General features: G+C 40.7%; 4 protein-coding genes across 4 annotated transcripts in view; 1 reads left to right on the top strand and 3 right to left on the bottom strand.

The window, feature by feature from the left end:
- LOC311286453 (apoptosis-associated speck-like protein containing a CARD) overlaps window positions 1-22,975 on the bottom strand; it is a 467,220-nt gene that overhangs the window by 121,155 nt on the left and 323,090 nt on the right. The gene's annotated exons all lie outside the window — the stretch shown is intronic.
- LOC311279924 (microfibril-associated glycoprotein 4-like) lies at window positions 13,704-14,539 on the bottom strand (the record flags this gene model as incomplete). The annotated part of the gene is made up of 3 exons (XM_084391744.1): window positions 13,704-14,029; window positions 14,161-14,328; window positions 14,458-14,539. 3 exons carry the CDS (start codon window positions 14,537-14,539, stop codon window positions 13,746-13,748), a joined length of 534 nt encoding a protein of 177 aa, XP_084247870.1. The 3' UTR covers window positions 13,704-13,745.
- Window positions 16,796-17,614, top strand: LOC311279933 (microfibril-associated glycoprotein 4-like; the record flags this gene model as incomplete). Its single annotated transcript, XM_084391756.1, has 3 exons — window positions 16,796-17,133; window positions 17,214-17,351; window positions 17,459-17,614. Exons 1-3 carry the CDS (start codon window positions 16,933-16,935, stop codon window positions 17,612-17,614), a joined length of 495 nt encoding a protein of 164 aa, XP_084247882.1. The 5' UTR covers window positions 16,796-16,932.
- LOC311286439 (microfibril-associated glycoprotein 4-like) lies at window positions 18,026-19,636 on the bottom strand. The gene is made up of 5 exons (XM_084402660.1): window positions 19,494-19,636; window positions 19,206-19,415; window positions 19,029-19,125; window positions 18,755-18,922; window positions 18,026-18,665 (listed from the first exon to the last, which is right to left on the bottom strand). Exons 1-5 carry the CDS (start codon window positions 19,497-19,499, stop codon window positions 18,418-18,420), a joined length of 729 nt encoding a protein of 242 aa, XP_084258786.1. The 5' UTR covers window positions 19,500-19,636; the 3' UTR covers window positions 18,026-18,417.

Here is a 22,975-nt window from a genome sequence, read left to right on the forward strand (position 1 = left end):
GGTTATCGACATTCTTCAAAATATATTCTTTTGTGTTCATCAGAAGAAAGAAATTCATAAATATTGCACTATTGCATTGCACTATGAGCGGAGTAAAGTTAAGTCTCTGTTAAACTGCCACCATGTCTTTATTAGTTATTTGTAACATTACAGAATTAATTAATTTACGTATTGTTAAGGTCAATATAGACTAAAAACCTTAATACATTATCCTATTAATTTCCTGATTCCTCAGCTTATTTAGCTTATTTATTTAGAAAATTAATTTTCTATGGGCATATATACAGCTGAAACAGGTAGCCTAGTGCATCATCCCAAATTTTTCAACATCAACATTTTAATATAATTATAGTCAAATATGGCCTTTAGAAAAATGTGTTTTTTTGAGGAGCTGCACTATATAGGTAGTGCACTATATAGGCCCCTGTGGCACGACCTAAGCTTTTGTCCTTAAAGGAGTCATAATTGTAGAAATTTCACTTTTCCACGAGAATCAATGTATGTTATGATTGCATAATGATTATACACTGGCCGGGAAGCCGATATTTAAAAGTGAAGCGTTTGTTTACCTCGGGGTTTGTAAAATAGGCCACGTGCACGCGCACGAAAAAACGAGATTTTGATTTCTTCCCCTTCTTGACGTCAAGACGGGGGAGGATATACCAAATATGGACACCGCAAACCTATGCCGCGGGAAGCCCGCCCCTCTCCCCCTCTCCCCCTCAGATTCAGTTTAGTCGACGCGAGAAAGATGGAGAAATCGAGTGCACACCTGAGATGCTCTGTGGGTGACTGCCACAAACAACATGCAAATGTGTTTTATCTACCAAAAACGGACGAAACTATCAGGGAACAGTGGATGAAATTCATTTTTAATGACGCTGTCCCAACAACTCTTTCAAGTGGCGTATCGTTAGGTGTGTGTGCTAAATATTTTACACCGGAATCTTTTACAAATTTGGGGCAGTATCAGGCGAACTTGGCCTCGAAGCTCCGTTTGGGAAAAGGTGCCATCCCAACCATCAGGGACATGCCAGAAATTGAAAAGGTAAGACTGTGTTTTTATTGCTCTACTGTGGTTAACAAATAGCAGCTAACTGCTAATGCGGCTATTGTATGTAACGTTACCTTCGAGGTAAACACTCTTATTTTGACATTCTGGCTGGAGAGTCGCGAACGGAGCAGTGAATTGCGCATGCTTCCTCATATCTGCAGAGGAGCTGTATCAGAGCAGACGCGACTCTCTTGTCTCTTTCTTTGAATCCTGTTTTGCAGATATCACAGTAATCTGTCAGCTGGGTCTCCTGAGCCGCAACAGATTCTTGGGGGCTCGTCCGGGATCCACTCCAGGTGACGCTAGGAGGCGGATCCAGAGATTCCAGGACCGTGGGACCAGGTGGCACTGGGGCTAGAGGCCGGTGGCTGCTGCACCAACGGTGACGACGAGGCGCACACAGAGGGCTGAACACACGCTGTCTTCATCCTGAGGTTAAGACAGTTCCGGAGAGGACAACAGAGAACGATGCCATGGCAGATCGTACAAGGAAACGTTTGGTGTGGGACATCAGAAAAGACCTGATCACACTGCCTGCTGATGAACTGTTTCGCATCACCAAGGTCATCGGGCCTGTACGAGGTAAAGACCCATTTGAACTTGACCTGGAAGACAGTGAGGGTTGTTTCGAGTACATCGATGCCTTCATGTCAAGTGAATCTTTGCTCGAGACTGAGGACCAAGGTATGAGTGAACTGTTGTCATTGCAAGAGACTGTAAAATCAGCCAAACAGATTTGCACTGCTGTATGTACATCTGATGTTGATACAGACACTCACCTTACACATGTGTTACATCCACCCACTACTGATAACACTTATCTGACATCACATGTTGCACCTGACTCTGGGAGTGTTAAGGGGGCCGTACCTGAAACAGACAAAGACATGCGTAGAATGCTTGCAGAGTACGAAGAAATTGGCAGAAAAATTCGCCAGTACATGACACCTACTCAGAACACTAACTTAACTCACGCTGTAGCACAGGGAGGTGCCACTGCAGCACACATGTACCAGACTGAGCAGCCCAAAAATGTAGCTCATGACTTGGTGTTCCCTATGGGGGGGTTTAAGTATATCCAGCCCCGTGAGTTTAAGATACATGGAGGCCAGATTGGAGATAACTCATCAGACATCACGTTCAACAATGTCTGCAGGCAAATAGACAGTGGCCTAAAAGAGAACTTCAGCGATGCCGATGTTGTTAGAGGGGTGCTGCGAATTATCAAGCCAGGTATCTTTAAAGATATGCTGATGAACAAAGACGACATGACTGTAGCGGAGCTAAAGGGGTTCTTACAATCACACTTGGGGGATCGAAATAGCACAGAACTGTTCCAGGAACTGATGTGCACCAAGCAGAGTGAACACGAAACCCCTCAGCAGTTCCTTTACCGAGTCATGGGGTTAAAACAAAAAATACTCTATGCGGCAAAACAAGCTGATTCAGACAGAAAGTATAGTGCAGCTACTGTACAGGATGTGTTCTTGCACACTGTTTACCAAGGTCTAAGCCACCGGTGTAAAGATATTCGCAGCGAGCTGAAACCCTTGCTAGCCGATTGTGATGTAACTGATGATGCTATCCTCAGGCACGTCATGAAAATTACAAGTGACAAGAATGAGAGACTGCGCCGACTGGGCCCACCAACCAGGACGAAGCCATCTATAGCTAATAGTGCCCAAGTTAGTGACGAAACTGGCGGAGATGTGAAAGCTGCAAAAGGGTTTGCTGCACAAAAAGGGCAGGACGATCAGATTAAGCTTCTTACTGTCAGGATTGATGCTCTAACTAGCATGGTAGAGGCTCTACAACACTCCATGCCAGTACGAACTGAGGGTGGCTGTCAATGCTCCTCCAGCCAACCATCCTCCCGCCGGGTGAGCCGCTGGCGTTGCTGTCCACGGTGTACGGACGAAGGGCGACAGGACTGTACACACTGTTTCAACTGTGGTGAGGAGGGACACCAGGCAGTGGGGTGCCTACGACGACCTCAGCAACAGGGAAACGGGAGCCGGCCACTGCAAAGGGGCAACCAGTGACCGCACAGCAAATGCCCCAACCAGAAGTTTCTCCCCCAAAGCCTAAAAAGAGAGAAGTGCTAGGACAAGAAAACAAGCATCAGATACAAACAAACAAATCTATAAATGAAATGAGGTCCAGGAGTCAAGGAGCAGGTGTTCTGGGCCCCTGTAAGACCAAAAACGACAACATAATCAAACTAATCGGAAGCAAGGCACTGACCCAGTGCAACTTGAATGGCTTGACAGTGAAGGCATTACTCGACACAGGTGCCCAAGTCAGCATGGTGGACTGTGAGTGGAAAGAGAAATATCTGCCAAGTGTTAAGGTGAGGCCGCTTCAGGAACTTCTTGGGTGTCAAGATGATCTGAAAGTCTACGCTGTAAATGGAGACCTTATCCCATTTGACGGCTGGGCAGTCATCACCGTCAACCTGCTAGGAAATGAGGACCCAAGTCTATCCATTAATGTCCCATTTCTGGTGAGTAAGATGCCAATTGAGAGACCACTCCTGGGTTTCAACTTAGTAGAAGAACTGATTCAGGGGCAGTCTGAGCAGTTGATGCCAACACTTACCTCACTACTGGCCGGAGCCATTGATATCCCTCACGAAAAGGCGCAAACTTTAGTCAATGTGATCCAAGCTGCTGAAGAAGATAACGGAGACGGACACTTAAAGATTGGTCCAAGAGGAGTAGTTATCCGTGCAGGACAGGTGACTTGGGTGAAGTGCAGAATCCCTTTGAAGATGGCACAGTCTGACATGGTGGCTTTGTTTGAGCCTCATGAAAATAGTGATCACTTAAGATTCTTGGACATTGGGGAGGGGCTCTTAGAAATAAAACCCCAAAGTGACACTTGTGTTTCCATACCCATTGGAAATAGCACAGTGGGTGATGTGACCCTCCCACGTGGTACAGTGATTGGAACATTACAGCGGATTGAGAGGATATTAGCGGAGCCTGGAAAAACAAGTGAGCCAAGGCAGACAATGATCCAAGCTGTGACCACTCTAGAGGATGAAGTGAGAACATCATTGTGGCATCCACCCGTCAACCTGGACCACCTTGAAGAGGGCCAACGAGAGGTTGTTCAAAGAATGTTGTATGAGGAGTCAAGTGCCTTCAGCAGAGATGACAATGACATTGGTTGCATACCCAGCTTGCAGATGCCAATCACACTTAGAGACGACATCCCGGTTCAGAGGGCGTACTCATCAGTGCCAAAACCCTTGTTTAGCGAGGTGAAGAGCTACATACAGGATCTTCTAGCGAAAGGATGGATCGTCAAATCAAAGTCACCATATGCCGCTCCAGTAGTCTGTGTCCGCAAGAAGGATGGCAAACTGAGGCTCTGTGTTGATTACCGTCTCCTGAACAGGAAAACCATCCCTGACCGTCACCCATTGCCTAGGATACAGGATCTGATCGACACCCTTGGGGGATACTCCTGGTTCAGCATTCTCGACCAAGGCAAAGCGTACCACCAGGGGTACATCGCAGAGGGATCCAGACACATGACGGCATTCATCACACCCTGGGGGCTGTATGAGTGGGTCCGGATTCCCTTTGGGTTGTCCAATGCGCCTGCTGCCTTCCAACGCAGTATGGAAGAAATGCTTGACTCTCTCAGGGATGAGTGCTGCATCCCGTATCTAGATGATGTCTTGTGTTATGCAAAGTCCTTTGGGGAGCATGTGGAGAGTATTCGTAGAGTGTTGAGGGCCCTCCAGTACCACGGTGTGAAGCTGAAACCTGAAAAGTGTGAAATGTTCCGGAGTGAAGTCAGATATGTCGGACGGCTAGTGTCAGCAGAAGGAGTGCGGATAGATCCTAAGGATCTGGAGGCTGTCCGATCTTTAACCACCAGGACTCCTGAGACAGTGGGGGATGTGAGGAGATTACTTGGGTTCCTCAGCTACTACCGTGCCTTCATTCAAGACTTTTCCAGGACAGCCAAACCCTTGTATGAATTACTGCAGGCGAAGCCTGGAACAATACAGGATACTCACAGTAAGAAGAAAGCGAAAGGCCCACAAGTTCCCTCCAGAACTCCAGTAGAATGGACCAGGGACCACCAACAGATCCTGGAGGAACTAATTGGTATGTTAGCAAGCCCACCTATACTGGCATATCCGGACTTCAACTTACCCTTCACGCTGCACACTGATGCATCCGAAAGGGGTCTAGGGGCCATCCTCTACCAGCGTCAAGACGGAAGGTTGAGAGTTATAGGATATGGATCCAGAACATTGACAACAACAGAGAGGAACTACAGATTACACAGTGGTAAACTTGAGTTCCTGGCATTGAAGTGGGCGGTGTGTGAGAAGTTCCGGGACTACCTGTTCTACGCCCCGCACTTCACAGTGTACACCGACAACAATCCCCTGACATACGTGATGAGTACGGCAAAGCTCAACGCAGTAGGACATAGATGGGTCGGGGAGCTGTCTGATTTCCGGTTCGATGTCAAGTATCGGCCAGGGAAGGTCAACATCGACGCAGACACCTTGTCTCGTCTCCCTCTGGACATTGAAGTATACACATCAGAGTGCACGGAAGGGCTACCCGCGGGGGCAATACAAGCAGCATGGGAGGGCAGTCATGTGTCAAAGATGAAGGACGTGGCCTGGGTTGCTGCCCTGTATATGTCCATGGGGGAGGATGAACCACGTCAACCCACCACTTGGTTGCCCACAATAGGACAGGATGAACTAATTCAAGCCCAGAAAGAGGATTCTGTAATCTCTCAAGTGAGACAATGGAAGGAGGAGGGTGTCACCCTCACAGACGAAATGAGAGGAGTTTTGACAGGAACCAACAGAAAGCTGATGTATGAGTGGAATAAGCTACAGCTTGAGGGAGGACTATATCGAAGAACGAGGGAGAGAAAACAGCTTGTCTTACCGAGCAAGTACAAAAAGCTGGCACTTGAACACCTCCATGACAAGATGGGACACGTGGGTACAGAGCGAGTACTGAGCCTGGTGAGGGAACGGTTCTACTGGCCATACATGAAAGCTGAAGTGGAAGAATATGTGACTAGGAAGTGCCCATGTATAAAACAGAAGAAACCGACTGTACATGTTCGAGCGCCCATGGGTTGCATCACAACAGACTCACCTATGGAGCTGGTCTGCATTGACTACCTGCACCTGGAACCGAGCCGTGGAGGATATGAATATATCCTGGTCGTCATGGACCATTTCACAAGGTTCGCCCAAGCTTACCCAACCAAGAACAAGTCAGGGCGGACTGCAGCTCAGGGCCGTGAGTTTGAGAATGAGCTTTTTCGCACTCTCCAACAGTTCGCTGGAATCGGCCACTCTCGGACGTCGCCATACCATCCCCAAGGAAACCCAGTCGAGAGGTTCAACCGGACCCTACTACAGATGTTGAGGACACTGGCAGACAAAGAAAAAGAAAAGTGGAAAGAGCACTTACCTCAAATTGTGCATGCCTACAACTGTACACGGCACGAGTCCACTGGATATTCTCCCTTTTACCTTTTGTACGGACGGCATCCTCACCTTCCAGTAGACCTGATCTTCGGCCTGGTGGAGCCAACGGATGGAGTCACTCCAAAAGGATATGCAAATCAGTGGGCGGCACGGATGGCTGAGGCATACAAGATTGCTGAAGGAAGCAGTCGCCAAGCAAGTGCGAGAGGGAAGGCTCAATACGACCGGAAGGCAAGAGGAGTGGTACTGAAAGTGGAAGACCGAGTGCTTGTCAGAAACCTTGGAGAACGAGGAGGTCCAGGGAAGTTACGATCCTACTGGGAAAAGATGGTCTACGTGGTGAAGGGGCAGGTGTCTGATAACCCAGTTTATGTAGTCTCCCCTGAAAATGGGGACAAGAAGAAAACTAGGACACTGCACCGGAATCTACTACTACTGGTTAATGACTTACCTGTGGAGGCTCCCGCGACGGCATTCCAATCGACAAAACCTGAAAGACAGAAAAAGACAAGAGGTCAGTCACCCAACAGAGAAAACAACAGAGACCAAGACAGTGACGTGACAGACTCAGATGAGGAAAGTAGTGGAGGAGGATACTGGCTGAGAAACCCAGTTAGCTGGACAGAACCAATGAATAGCCACCCACCTGAGCAAGCATCTGTAAGAGAAGAGTTCAATCAAACACAAAGAAGGGAAGTATCAAGAATACTGGAAAAGTCACCAGAAAGAGAAGTGGATACTTACCTGGTACCACCTGTGGAGGATGATGTGGACGAGGAGAGGGAAACAGCTGCTTGTGTTGAGCCAGAGGGAGTAGCAAGAGAGGCTGAAAGTCCAAGTGTGGGGGATGAAACTGCAGTTAGAAGGTCTACGAGAGAGAAAAGGCCACGACAGATCTACACTTATGACACTTTAGGTCAGCCTGTGCTACAGCAATACCCAACACTGAATGCAGTGACAGCATATCCGATCACACATGTACCTGTCTGGGGTATAAATAGTTACCTACCACAAATTAGTTATACCAATCCATACACTCCCCACACATACATGCCTTACAATTTTACTGTGCCTGTGTGTTGATTGCACATATAGGAGGTAAGAGGTAGACCACTGGAGCTTTTCTTATTTTGTCAGTGAGAGTGTGATACACACAAAGTATGTACACAATTGTGTTTTCTTTTCCCTTTTCTGAACATGTATATGTATAAAATGATTGCATTATTTTCTGATGTTGTGTTGAAATACTAATTAACCAATGTATATTTACATTTATATGGAGAGAAATGAAGCTCTCATATATGGACATTCTGGCTGGAAAGTCGCGAACGGAGCAGTGAATTGCGCATGCTTCCTCATATCTGCAGAGGAGCTGTATCAGAGCAGACGCGACTCTCTTGTCTCTTTCTTTGAATCCTGTTTTGCAGATATCACAGTAATCTGTCAGCTGGGTCTCCTGAGCCGGGGCCTGCAACATGTACTTGAACCTCTGTTCATTATTGTTTTCGTTATTAAATAAAAGAAAGAGTCATCGTCTGCCTCCTTCCTTGACAATCCCGTTAAAGATTTTTTTCTCACTAAGAAAAAATGGTTCTTTTAAAAAATGTAGCACTGAAAGAGTCTTTCTTTGGGGAACCAAAAATGGACCTTCTGGCATCGCTTTTAAAACCAACCTTTTGCAACCTTAGTGTAGGCCTAAATGGGCACATGATTTCTGTCTTTCTTTCATTTATGATAGAGTCGTAGCTGCTACAAGCCTGAGAAACCCTGTTATATCACGTCACAGCCGGACATTAAAAAGTCTGTTGATTTTGTCCATTCTGCCTTTGCTTTTATGCTGGATCTCACCATATCGTACAATCAGACAAGCAACAACGGTACAGCATGGAACAATCGCACACTGTGCACCAGGTTAGTTATAATATGGACGCATCAGGACACAAGAATTAACCCATTAACTCAATCATGTCATATCAAAAGATTAATTTTTCCAGTTTGCAATAATTAATCCGATGAGATTAACACATCTGACATGATGTATATAGACAGGCAGAAGTTTATTTGAAGATTTGATCAATATATATAACCGTAAATCAAAAGACCAAAACCAAAGATAAACACTGATTTACACACATCGAGAAAAGTAAAACCTTAAACCTTTACATCTGTCATATAGTGAGAACAAAAGCAGATAATTGTCTCCCAAAAACACTAGTGTTTCTAAGACTCACGTTTGATCTTCATGATGGTGGATTTCATACTGAGGGAGAAACTGTTCTTCCAGCTGGACCAAACAACACCAATGGTGTGATGTGTGTTGTCGTCTCCCCGCAAATACACACTGTTAGACCTTACCGGGTTTTTTTACAGTAAAATACTGGCAACACTGTTGCCAGTAAAATACTGTTAATTGTACAGTTCTTTACTGTAGTCTAGTTTGTTTCTGTAAAAATGCACTAAATTCTAATTCAAATGAACTAATTACACTTGCAGAAACTGACTGCTTTAAATTGACCAACTGTCATTTAAATGTATTAACTAAAATTTATAATGCATTAATAATGTGAGCAAAGTAAAACTGTGAACTTCTTTCATTTGAGACCACTAAAAAACTATTGTACATAAAAAGATTTTCACTGGACCAGCAACTACACAGTCACTGCCTGTTAAATAAAGCAACATGCAGCATATCATCAATGTTTGTAGATCTTCTCCTGGACTGAAGCACAGGCTCTACTCTTCTGCACAATGGTGACCCAAAAAAACAAGATTTTACAGTAAACTACTGGCAACAGTGTTGCCAGTATAAAACAGTTTTATAACTTACAGTTTATTACTGTTAAAATACATTTTGTGGGTGTGTCTTTTTATCTTACACTGTTAACCCTTTCAACCCCACAGGGAAATCCACAGAGTAAAAAGTAACATTGAGACAGTGTTGCAGTGAGATAATTAAGGGAATATGTAAGTGATTGTTGAGCATTAGTGATGAACACCTGCTGTTAATAAGCAGAATCACTGAAGAAAAGAGAAACACAAGAACAGAAAATAGAGAAACACAATAACTACGACTGACTTCCAGCCATTACACATTATTACACTTATTATTAACCAGTATGACTTTATTTCTGTCATACAGAAGTTGTTATTGAAAATGTTTGTTTGAAGTTACCATTATAGAGATCAGTGCTTGCTTTAGTTGGGATGCTGATGCTAAAACATTCATTTTTCTTTTGCTGCTTGAGCTGTGTTTTTGCAAGTCACACTTGTGCACACACAGTTTATGAATGATTGTGGTTGTAATGTTTATGATGACAAAATCATCATATTGCCTGTTCATTCACTAAAGAATTAATTCTTATTCAAACAGAGTTTTATCCTCGATCAAAAGTGTTACATTAGCACCACTGTGAAACTACAGCAATAAATTACTATGACTCTTTTTTTTAACACATCATGCATAAACCAAAAAAAACAGAGCTACACTATGTTTTAGAAACACAGAGATATCACAATTTAGCACATTAATCTCAACAATGGTGGCAATATTTCTTTTTATTATTATTATTCATGCAGCAGTGCATGCTGGGAGTTTTATATTATCCTGGAACCCAGCATGCATTGCGACATGAAACTTTTCACCATTGTTGAGATTCATGTGCTGATTGTTGATGTCTGTGTGTGTCTGAGTCAAGCAGGAGAAAACTAAAATTGAATGCACTATATGATTGTTATTTTTCAGAAGACCTGATAACAGAAATATTGATTTCATTTTGTAGATACACAGATTTATGCTAAATATGACATACCCATAATTTCAATGAATATATACAGGAATAATCTGAACATCAGACATGTCCAGGATGATTATGACATCATCACAAAAGAATAAAAACACCTTATAAACTTTCTCTTGACTTTTTCTTGCCACAACAAATGTGTTTTATAAACTCACTGTTACAGCAGTCAGAGAGAGATGAATGATAAGAAGTCAATGGACAAGAGACCAACTAAAGCAAATACTGATCTCCATTATGGTGACAACAAATTTTATTATTAACTAAATCTTTGTTAATTCTCAACAAGAACTTTTGTACTTGTATGAAAGAAATAATCGTAAACTGGTTTCACACTCAGTGTTGCTGGAAGTCAGTTGTAGTTTTTGTGTTTCTCTTTTTTCTGTTCTTGTTTGTCTCTCTCCTTCAGTGATTCTGCTTATCAGGTGTTCATCAGTGTCTCAATTCACTCACTTCTTTTCATTCACTCTGTCAAGTGGACTATATTAGTGAACTAATGTAGGGAATAGTGAATGATGGTATAGGGTGTGATTGGGAAAACAGCCTCTGAGTGTCGATTTTGAGCACTGTTCATTTACAGTATATTCCTGTAGGCTATTTTTGTTTTCTACGGTATATTACTGTTTTAATGGAAAATGGTATGATATTGTCTGAATTACGCCTTTTTTTACAGCAAGGGTTAACAGTGCATGACCTGACCTGATAGAAACAATTGATGACTTTGACATTTGAAAATGTTTGTAGTTGACTGACTTGAGAGACCAAATAACAGGCCTGAAAAGCAGTGAGACTCAGGGCCAGTGCCCTTCAAATTATTAGATAAGAAGATGAGATTGTGGCTTACGTAATATTTTGTTTCAGAGGCAGAGAAAGAGGTCTGGAGGAAATTTGGCTAAGGGACAGCATTTGGGTTAATGTTAAATTGATGCACGAGTTGGATAATGCATCAAAAGGGGGAAGTGGGTTGAGTGGTTTTCATAGGAAAAAGGACTCTGAGTGCTATTAAGTGAGCAATAAATTATCCAGTGATAATGATTCAGTTTGTGAAATGAGAAGAAACTTATGGTTTATTGGCCAAATGTTGAGCATATCATCAGCAAGCTAAACAAATGGAAAATTCCACAGGTCACACGAAAAGGACGAACGGCTAGACAAGCGGTCACTAACAAAAATGCTTAAGGTCCACATTCACAGGTGACAGCAGGCAGGAAATGGTTTATTCAAGTGGAGGTGCGGTCGTGATCTAAGGGAAAATCTTGTAAGGATCGGAAAATGTTCGGAGGGTGTGAGACCTGGGTCCACGCCTCTCACCTTAGACTACACCAACCAACCTCAGCAACCCCACGCGCCGACGCGGAGGGCAGTGAGGGATCAAGGAACGTGCTGGTAACGTACCTCCCTTGTCTACGAGGGAAAATCCTCTCTACGGCATGCAAAGTGTCATATTGGTGAAAACGGAACGTCCATGGGGTCCAACAGACCTGGAGGAAAATGTTGACCAATTAATGGTTGAAGAAAAGTTTTATGATTTTATTTGATTGAATCAAACTAGGGATTAGAATTGATATAGATCTAATGATTTGATTGGTGTATTAAATAGAGCTTACTAAGTAAAACCATTGCCAGATTGAATTAAAAGTTGACAAAATACGGTTAGGAAATTTTAGATGGGCGTGGATTAATGGAAAAGACTGAATGTATAGGAGTTATGATTGTATTTGTTATTCTGATAATTTTGTTATTCATGGGGGATACGAGAAAACTGGAATGTCTGTTCAATTGGCGAAAATGACAGCCTATCCCAAGGATGAACAAAATTAGGCAGACGACACAAGTAACAGAAGCTACAGTAACGTGGTAAATGGGAGTGTTTTTCTTTATTTTCTTATTTTCCTATTGTCTTATTTCCTTATGTTTTGTTTTCAAGGACAAAGATATGTAAAGAGGGTTAAAAGCAGCAGCCATCCGTGTCACGAGGTGGCGTACAAGGACAGGGTTTGAAATGAGGGGGTTTTTATCTTACTTTTATCTTTTCCTATGATGTTTTTCCTTCTAAAATATAATCTATGCTATTTCTTGTTTATACTGAGGTGACTGCGGGTCCGATCTGTAGTATAGGGGGTGCGATAACAGTGCTTATCCATTCAGCCCAGCTTCGGATAAACCTTTACTTGCTTGCTATAAAATTAAGGGCCTATCCTTACAAAACAGCCTAAGATTATTTCCTTTTAATCTTTTTTTCCTACAAGTTTAAGAAGAGTGATCAGTTATATGAAAATCAGAAATGAGAAGTATAAGTGTGATGTAAGACTTAAACTTGGTACATTTTATTGTTTTGAGTGTGTTTTGACTGATCAGTAATCAATGAATGATAAAAAGGGGGAATTGTAATGGGAAATTTTGATTTCCATTGATATTTAACATATATTGCAAAGTAATGTGTCCCATGTCTATATTGTGGAATGTGAACAGGATATATGTATGTATGTACATCTGTCTCCATGCAGAGTGAGCCAGGATGGGGATAGCTGAAGAGTGACCATCTGACCTTAGAGGTCAGGATGCATCTAAATTTGTTGGTCCCAGTGTCAGAAGTAGTGATGAATAGGAGAATGTGCAAGTGTGTGTCAAAGTTAGTGGAAAACTACTAGGAAAAGCAACAGCTGAAGGAGACCTTGGTAAAGAATATAAAAGGTCGCGCACAGCTCCTCCTCCTTGTCTTACACTCTGCAGATAGGCAGGCTCTGAATGTCTGTATGACTGTCTGACCTTCTCTTGCAAGAGAATAAATACTTTTTAAAAGACTATTTGATTTCAGAGTGTCTCTTACGCAGTGATGAGTGTTTAATGAGATCTTTGCCACAACAGCTTTTATCAGTAAGAGCATCTGTCATTTCAGTCACTCTTGCACTGCACAATGTTGAAATACTAATTGGTGATAAGTTAAATGGTTAGCAGAATACTCATAAACTATAAAAATAAGTAAGTTCTTTTGTTAATATCACAATAATAAATATCTGTGCGACCACCAAAAGAAATGCCTAAAAATTCAACAATTCGATTAGTCAAAAATGTACATCTATTGCATTTTTTCATGAAGATTTTCAATGGAGAATTTATACCCATCAGTTTTAATAATTAAAATGATTACTTATTTCACATGGCCATAACAAACCACATTGACACATAATGAGTTTGTTGCAGTTTTTTAAAGTTTATTGTTGGTTCATTTCAACCGTTACTTTAAATTGACCCAAAACAAAAAGAAAATAACTGATGAGATCACACAAAATATCAGCCATACATATTCTTTTATGATTTACTAAGTTACACTGTTAACAGAGGAAAGGAAACCCTTGAACCTTAATTTCTTTCTTTCTGAGAAATACTGAAATGTTTTTTCGAAGGTCTAAGACACATGTTTGATCTTCATGCTGATGGATTTCATACTGACATCATAATTATTCTTCCAGGTGTACCAAATAATTCCAATGTACCAATAATTTCCATTGTAGAAATGATTTCTACCTTTGGCATTTTCCCCCCATATATACACACCGTTGGGGTTTGCATAGGTACAGGCTTTGTACCAAAATGCCCCGAGACACAGTTTGGCACAGTTCTTCTCATAGACGTCTTGGTCTTTGTCAAAGGTGGTGAACTTCTGTCCATTATTGTAGGTCAGAGAGTCGCCTGCAGAGAGGAGGAACATCATTAAAGATATTATCATCATATGCAGATGAAGAATATTTCAGTGAAATTACAAAACATTTGATAGCGCATGAACAAGTGCACTCGAGTGTGAAAGTATGAAAGTGTCTTACCAGCTCCTCCATCAGTGAACCCTGAAACTTGCAGTTTATACCCGTCAGATTCAGGACCCACAGAGAAGGACGAGTACAGAGCAAAACCCTTCCTTCCTTCAAAGTCCTCCAGATCCACTCTCAGCATGTACTTTCTGTTACGTGTCAGCTGGTACATGGTCTCCAGCCCTGTTCACACACACACACACACACACACACACACATGAAGAACATGTTCAACCAAACACTGGACATGAATATCAACACTTCTATCAAAACCATTTCTTGACACCAAATACCAATGTTTAAAGATCTTACCCAGCCAGTATTCGCCCTCGGTTGCCCCAAATCCTCTCTTGTACTGATTCCACGGCTGATAGAAATTAATACTGCCGTCCATTCTCCTCTGAAACACCTGTGATGGGTTTATATAGAATATATGATTCAAAAATAAAGTTACATGGTAAGCAGGCTTGAAACGCAAAGTCATACAGTTTCCAAAAACTGTGCAAAAAATGTGCATCCTTAACCGTTTCATAGTGGTCACTACAGTGGACAGCTATTCAAAAAGCATTTTCTTGCGTATGCATGGGTTTTCATGGCACGTCAACCTCTTCATTGGACCCCGGTGCATCATCCTATACACTGCCACCAAGTGGCAAGCCATTGTGTGTCGATTTTTCCCCCTCCAAACCAAGAAGGCCGACAGCCAGTCAGAAATCCCAATTTGCTCAGGAATATCCACCCATTCCTTCTGTCCTAGGAGACTCTTGCAAGTAAAAAAAAATGTTGTGGCATCAAGCAATATCTAATTAGTCATATCACAGTTACATTTCCCAAGTATTTTTAGATTGGGAGAAAATTCTGATTAATCATCTGTCCACTATAGTGGACCTCATGCATTACTAGCTGTATTTCAGCTACAATTCATACTATTACACTAACTGATGTTACATTTGCACATAACATCTCAAAATTCTACATGTGTAAATAACATCTCAATCTGTACTCCTGTTAATAACATATCTGTACAAAAAAAAAAAAAAAAAAAAAAACATATCTGTACATTCATTAAACTTCATTACACAGTATATATTTTTTTTTTCAGTCTATATTTCTCACTGTACTATATAGCATTATTTAAATGTAGTTCTTCTTTAAAATAGTATTGTGCTAGATCAAATTTTATTGTGTAATTCTTTTGTATGCCTGCACTGGAGGCACATGTCACCAAGACAAATTCCTTGTGTGTGTAAATATACTTGGCAGTAAAGCTCTTTCTGATTCTGATGTGTTTCCATTAATAACCACCAAACAACAATTACTGGCAGGATCTAAAAATGCCCTGAACTGCATATTCTTGAATGAGGGCTCCCTCTGTTGACGGACAACAGGGTTCACAGTGTGTCGATCAGATGAGTTTGAGCTTGGATGGCCATATGGTGTCAAAATCATTCCAGTGCACTGACATGTCATGTTTTCTTCACATATATTCTCCAAAGCTGACAGAAATAGAGGACAAGTATATATCCATAAAGAACAAAGAACCTTTAACATCCATGGAATCTTTTCAAAAGACACTTTATAGTGGAAAAAGGTTTCATTTTTAAAATGTCCTTCATACTAGTAAAAAATGGTTCCTTCAAGAACTGTTTACTAAATGTTTCTTTGGGGAACCAAAAATTTCATCTTAATTTGGCCATGTTCATACAGCAGCAGAATATGGCTGTTGTCAGTCTGGTATTTCAGTCCTTAATACGGTTACATTCATAAACAGTTTGATTATTTACAGGAGGGACAACCGCATTCTATTACAAACTCATTCCTGTACATTTTAGGACTTATAACAGCATTCTCGAAAAACCCTATAGGTCAAGGTCAGTTTATTTCTAAAGCACATTTAAAAACGGGTGCAGGCCGACCAAACTGCTGACCCATGGAGAGAAAATGAGTTTTGAGACAGGGTTTGGACTCAGATAAAGTGGAAGCCGTTCTAATGTGATCTGGTAGATTATTCCAAAGAGTGAGGCCAGACACTTCAAAGGCTCTATTTGCCCTGGTCTTCAGGCGGATTTTGGGGATCTTAAGGAAGAATTTGCCCTCCGATATTAGTCCTCTCATGGGAGTGTGTAGGGGTGGAGTAGATTTGTCAAATAACAAGGTGCTAGATTATTAAATGATTTGTAAACAAGGAGAAAGATTTTAAACTCGATTCTATAATGAATCGGCTGCCAATGTAGGGATCTCAGAAGGGGCGTGATGTGATCAAATTCTTTTACAAAGTTTTGTAGGCGGGAGATATGAGTCTTAGATATGCAGTAGTAGAGGGAGTTGCAATAATCCAGTTGAAAAGTGATAAAAGCATGGATAGCAACCTCTAGATAGCCCTCAGAAAAAAAGGTTTGATTATAGAGAGAGAGTGCAGATCCTACGATGAACCTACGACAGTACTGAATTGTATGTCATATTTCAGACAGTTTTTGAATTCCTCACCCAAATTATGAAGGATGGATGAATTTAAAAAAACTAAAGATTGAGTAGATTTTGTGCCCCTGAGTTACTGTTTTATTCTCCAACATTTAACATAGACAGTCTGGGCATTCAGAAGTTCTTACAATTCTTAACAAATTTTTAGATCCAAACCTTATCTTTGCTGTGAAACTGCTGAGGAGAGATTGAGAAAGATGGCAGTAATTTCACTGGTTTCCTTCATTGTGTCAATCACATTTTTAGAGACGGTTCCACCTTGATTTCAGTGTGATGTTCATCTCTCTCTCTTTCCGTCTCGTGTAGATGAAGGTGTTTTTGGTGGTTCTTCTCCCGGTTGTATTGGGCAGTGACTGTAAATTCATGCCATTTGACTGTTCTGATGTCTATAAATCAGGAGAAACAGTCAGTGGGATTTACACCATCTATCCAGCAGGAGACGTTCTTGTCTGGGTTTACTGTCACATGGTCTCAGATGGGAAAGATGATGACAACGGAGGATGGACGGTACGAATGTGACTTTAGATCATCAAACACACATCAGAACATACATTATGAATCATATATTCTATATAAACCCATCACAGGTGATTCAGAGGAGAATGGACGGCGGTGTGAATTTCTATCGGCCGTGGAATCAGTACAAGAGAGGATTCGGGACTGTGGAGAGCGAATACTGGCTGGGTAAGATCACACAGCGTGTGTCCGTTTGTGTGGATGATCATGTGTTTGGTTGAACATGTTCTTCGTGTGTGTGTGTGTGTGTGTGTGTGTGTGTGTGTGTGTGTGTGTGTGTGTGTGTGTGTGTGTGTGTGTGTGAACATGGCTGGAGAACATGTACCAGCTGACACGTAACAGAAAGTACATGCTGAGAGTGGATCTGGAGGACTTTGAAGGAAGGAAGGGTTTTGCTCTGTACTCGTCCTTCTCTGTGGATTGTGAAAGAGTTTGTACAAAATTGATATCCATTTATTACTGTAAGCTATAAGCTATGTGAGCACGTGGAAAACAGAATCCATACCGGACTTGTTTATTAGTGACAGTAGTCTTTAGGTCTTAGTAAGAGTATGATCTTGCTTCAATTCCTGCGTCAAATAAGTAAATTGAGATGTTCTCTTTCCATACAAAAAAAAAATGTACAGCCTATATATACATATACACATACACACACCTAGCTACAGTAACAGGGAATGTTTAATTTCAGGAATTTTTTTGGGAATGCTCAGAGAACATTAAAAAGTAACATTTTCATGTTTGCAATTTGATAACATTTTATGTTTCCTAAACGTTTGCATAACCAAGAAACATTTCCAAAACAGGAAAATCCGCTGGATTCAGCAAAATGTGATGTAAAACTTTTTGATGTAAGACTTTTGCTGACAAATAAACAGGGATATCTGTGTTAAGAAAAACGTACACGTTGTTTATTTAGGATTGTATTTATGGGGAAAGTAAATCAGTTTATGAACAGTTGAACTGAATTCCTCATTTACTGTTTCTGAGGTCTATTGTGAAGATAAACAAATCCACATCAACACATAATGCTTTTCATTGCTGGAGTTTATTGAAGTTTATTGTTGATTTGTTTCAGTTGTAGATTTAAAAAAGTGACCCAAAACAAAGAAGAAAATAATTGAAGAGATTACACAAACAACAGCCATATATCCCAAGTTACCATATATACCAGGATTTACTAAGTTTCACAGTTAACAGAGGAAAGGAAACCCAAAACCTTAATTTGATTGTTTTGTTGTTTGTTTCTGAGAAACTCTGTAATGTTTCTTCAAATGTCTAAGACACAGGTCTGATCTTCATGCTGATGGTTTTCATACCGACAGCGTGACTGCTCTTCCAGGTGTACCAAACATTTCCAATGGCAAAAATGGTGGGATCTTCCCCCCATATATACACACCGTTGGGGTTTGCATAGTGACAGGCATTGTACCAAAATGCCCCGAGAAACTGTTTGGCACAGTTCTTCTCTTCGTCTTTGTCAAAGGTGGAGAACTTCTGTTCATTATGGTAAGTCAGAGAGTCGCCTGCAGAAAAGAAGACCATCATTGAGGACATCAGGTGCACATTTACTCAACTGAGTGTGATTTCTTGAATGTGAATGAAAGTGTCCTACCTGCTCCTCCATCCTTGAACCCTGAAACATGCAGTTTATACCCGTCAGTTTCACAATCCACAGAGAAGGACGAGTACAGAGCAAAACCCTTCCTTCCTTCAAAGTCCTCCAGATCCACTCTCAGCATGTACTTTCTGTTACGTGTCAGCTGGTACATGTTCTCCAGCCCTGTTCACACACACACACACACACACACACACACACACACACGAAGAACATGTTCAACCAAACACATGATCATCCACACAAACGGACACACGCTGTGAGATCTTACCCAGCCAGTATTCGCTCTCCACAGTCCCGAATCCTCTCTTGTACTGATTCCACGGCCGATAGAAATTCACACTGCCATCCATTCTCCTCTGAATCACCTGTGATGGGTTTATATAGAATATATGATTCATAATGTATGTTCTGATGTGTGTTTGATGATCTAAAGTCACATTCGTACCGTCCATCCTCCGTTGTCTTCATCTTTCCCATCTGAGACCATGTGACAGTAAACCCAGACAGGAACGTCTCCTGCTGGATAGATGGAGTAAATCCCACTGAGCTTTTGTCCTGCTTTATAAAGGTCAGAACAGTCGGCCGGCATGTCTCCATCCTGACTGCACCCGCTCACCAGAACAACAGAGAGAAGAACCGCCAAGAACACCATCAACTAAACGAGACAGAGAGAAAGAGATGAACATCACACTGAAAACCCTCTCTAGAAATGTAGAGTTGTTGATGAACTTACTGCCATCTTCTCAGTCTCTCCTCAGTAGATCACAGCAGATATTTGTTTTATCTAGACAAATGTCCGTTTTCTTAAAGTTGTATAAATGTCTGAAAGTTCTATGAGGTAAATGAAGAATAAAACAGTAACTCACCGTTTGTGTTGTTCAGTCTGACACAAACACTCTTTATATATCTGTCAGATTCTCAGACTCCTCCTCTGTGTTACAGAGGAAATTTACTTTACGAACAACTACATTTTAGATGCAAAAGAAAAAGGCATCTGTCATCCTTGATGGAAGTTAAACATGCGGTGACAGACACAATTGTATTTTATATATTCAGTAAATCTGACTGTATCTGTGTGATTTATTTTATGTCTACAATTTGTAGTTTGGATTAATTTCATCATGATTAATAATCATTTTTGGTGTAAATGTGGTCTCTCTCATAATCTATGTTAGATTTAATGAATGTTCACTGTTTTGTTTGACATGCTGTGCTTACAGTGATTCAGCTATATTCTGAATACAGCTATATTCTTCTTCTTATGTTTACTCTTGAATTGAAGTCTAATGCAGCATATAAAAGTGTTTGGTCAGAAGTTGTGAAAATTGGCACATAGATAGAGGAGAGTGAACACTGACCATAGCAAATTTCTCAATATCTCAAACTCTATACCGCCACCAATGGGTCAAATATCGCACTCATGTTTATGCTAATATCTTTTAAACCATAAGACACACAGAAAAATCCCCAGAGTTGAATTAACTCTGCTCAGAGAATGTTTGGTCCCTCTCTACAGAGAGTTAAAATAACTCTGAAACAGAGTTAAAGTTAATGAGATACTTAAGTGATTAAATAAGGGATGATTGAGCATTAATGATGAACACCTGCTGTCAACAAGCAGAATCACTGAAGGAAAGAGAAACAAGAACAGAAAAAAGAGAAACACAAGAACTACCACTGACTTCCAGCCACAGATGAAATCAACTGAAGACAAAATAAGACATTAAATCTCTCAAGTTCTCAGCAGTGGATGATTAAACAACTCCACAAACAGCATTACCAGCTTCACTTATTACTGACCAGATTGACTTTATTTCTGTCTGACGTTTACAGAAGTTCGTATTGAGAATTAACAGAGGTTTAGATGTTGACGATTTATTGAAAATGGTTGGTCACCATAATGGTGATGAGTGTTTCCTTTAGTTGGGCAGTTTGACGCTTAGCTTATTTTTTTGTGAGTTTGTGTTTTTTGTAACAGTTTTTACCATAACATGTAATTTGTTGCAAAGAATACCAGAAGCAAAGATGTTCAGGTGATCTAGTTTTCAATAACAAAAAGTAGAATGATGCACTTATATCATCACTGTCCAATAGTGATGAGTCGTTCATGAATGATCCGTTCATTGCGTCTGTCACGTGACAAATGAACGAAAGACTCGGAAGGTAAAGTAATTATTTATGTTCCCTGTAAATTATTTTTGACTGCATTATAATGATTTCTTAATTCAGAATATGATCAAGATTGCGTAGGTGGATGTGTTCGGGGAATTTGCCTGTTAAAAGTATAACATTTAAAGCCCCTTAAATGAACGAAATGACTCGGAAAAAGATCTGTTCATTTTGATGAACGAGATCGAACAAGAGAGTCAGTAAAATGATCCGAACTTCCCATCACTACTGTCCAAAAGTGGTCATTTGATGTTAATAGATTATATTCAGTAACAATACTCTCTTGCCACAGATTGGACATTTTTAATTTTTTAAATACATAATAGGGGAATTTTTTTTTTTTTTCTAAGACACAGACATCAAGAATCAGCATATGAATCTCAACAATGGTGACATGTTTCATGCCGCAATGCATCCTGGGAGCCATGAGTTTTATACTATTGTGACTCCCAGCATGCATTGCAGCATGAAACATGTCACCATTGTTGAGATTCATATGCTTATTCTTGATGTCTTTGTCTAAAAAAAATATATATATATATCCCTATAATGTATTTTAAAAATCTAAATTCAGAATGTCAGATCTGTGGTTAGAGAATATTGTTAGTGAATATAATCTCTTAACATCAAATAATCACTTTTAGATGGTCATGAGATAAGTGCATGTTTCATCTATATGTTGTTAAAAACCATTTCACCTGATCATCTTTGTTTTTGGTTTTCTTTGTAACAAATTACATGTTTTGGTAAAAACTGTTACAAAAACCACAAACTTGCAAAAAGAGTCAAACTGCCCAACTAAAGGAAACACTCATCACCATAATGGTGATCATACATTTTCAATAAATCGTCAACATCTAAACCTCTGTTAATTCTCAATAAGACCTTCTGTAGATGTCTGACAGAAATACATTCAGTCTGGTTAGTAATAAGTGAAGCTGGTAATGCTGTTTATGGAGTTGTTCAATCCTCCTCTGCTGAGAACTTGTTGACAGCAGGTGTTCATCATTAATGCCCAATCATCACTTAATTAATCACTTAAGTATCTCATTAACTTTAACTCTGATTCAGAGTTATTTTAACTCTCTTTAGAGAGGGACCAAATGTTCTCTGAACAGAGTTAATTTAAATGGATAGTTCACTTTGAAATTAAATTTTGGTATGTTTTAGCTTACCTCAAGGGCATCCAAGATGTAGGTGTCTTTGTTTCCGCAGTAGTTTCAATTTTGATATTTTTAGGTCAAACCGTTCTTGTCTGTCAGTCATATAATGCAGGTCTGTGGTCACTGTCTCAAAGAGCATGCACAAAGTCCAAATTAAACAATTCCCCATCGTCCAAATTAAACAATTCCCCATCGTAAGTACACATTGATGGCCTAAGACACGAAACGAGCGGTTTGTGTGAGAAAACGAACAGTATTTATATAGTTTTTACCTCTTATACACAGCCACGTCCAAGTGATCTGATCTGACGTGTACGCAGACTGGTGCATAGATATACACTAGATGTCGCCTTGTCTACGGCAGGTCATTGGAACGAATGTCTTTAAGGCGACATCTAGTGTATATCTATGCACCAGTCTGCGTACACGTCACACACCAGGATGCGCGCGCGCCCTCAGATCACTTGGACGTGGCTGTGTATAAGAGGTAAAAACGATATAAATACTGTTCGTTTTCTCACACAAACCGCTCGTTTCTTGTCTTAGGCCATCAATGTGTACTTACGATGGGGAATTGTTTAATTTGGACGATGGGGAATTGTTTTAATTTGGACTCTGTGCATGCTCTTTGAGACCGTGACCATAGACCTGCATGATATGACTGTCAGACAAGAACGGTTTGACCTAAAAATATCAAAATTGAAACTACTGCGGAAAAAAAGACACCTACATCTTGGATGCCCTTGAGGTAAGCTAAAACATACCAACATTTAATTTCAAAGTGAACTATCCCTTTAACTCTGGGGATTTTGCTGTGCAGGTATCAACAGAGAAAGCTTTAGAAAAGGATGTATTCAAAGGATCCAGAAGTTATTAGAAAAAG

This window comes from Rutilus rutilus (genome assembly GCF_951802725.1).
Source record: "Rutilus rutilus genome assembly, chromosome: 2".
NCBI classification, from domain to species: Eukaryota; Metazoa; Chordata; class Actinopteri; order Cypriniformes; family Leuciscidae; genus Rutilus; species Rutilus rutilus.

Excerpts from the sequence above, each read along its gene's own strand:
- LOC311286439 (XM_084402660.1), bottom strand. Across the intron at positions 18,923-19,028 it reads GGAGAGCGAATACTGGCTGG|GGCTGGAGAACATGTACCAG; the intron begins GTAAGATCTCAC and ends GTGTGTGAACAG. Across the intron at positions 18,666-18,754 it reads GTTCAAGGATGGAGGAGCAG|GCGACTCTCTGACTTACCAT; the intron begins GTAGGACACTTT and ends TCTTTTCTGCAG.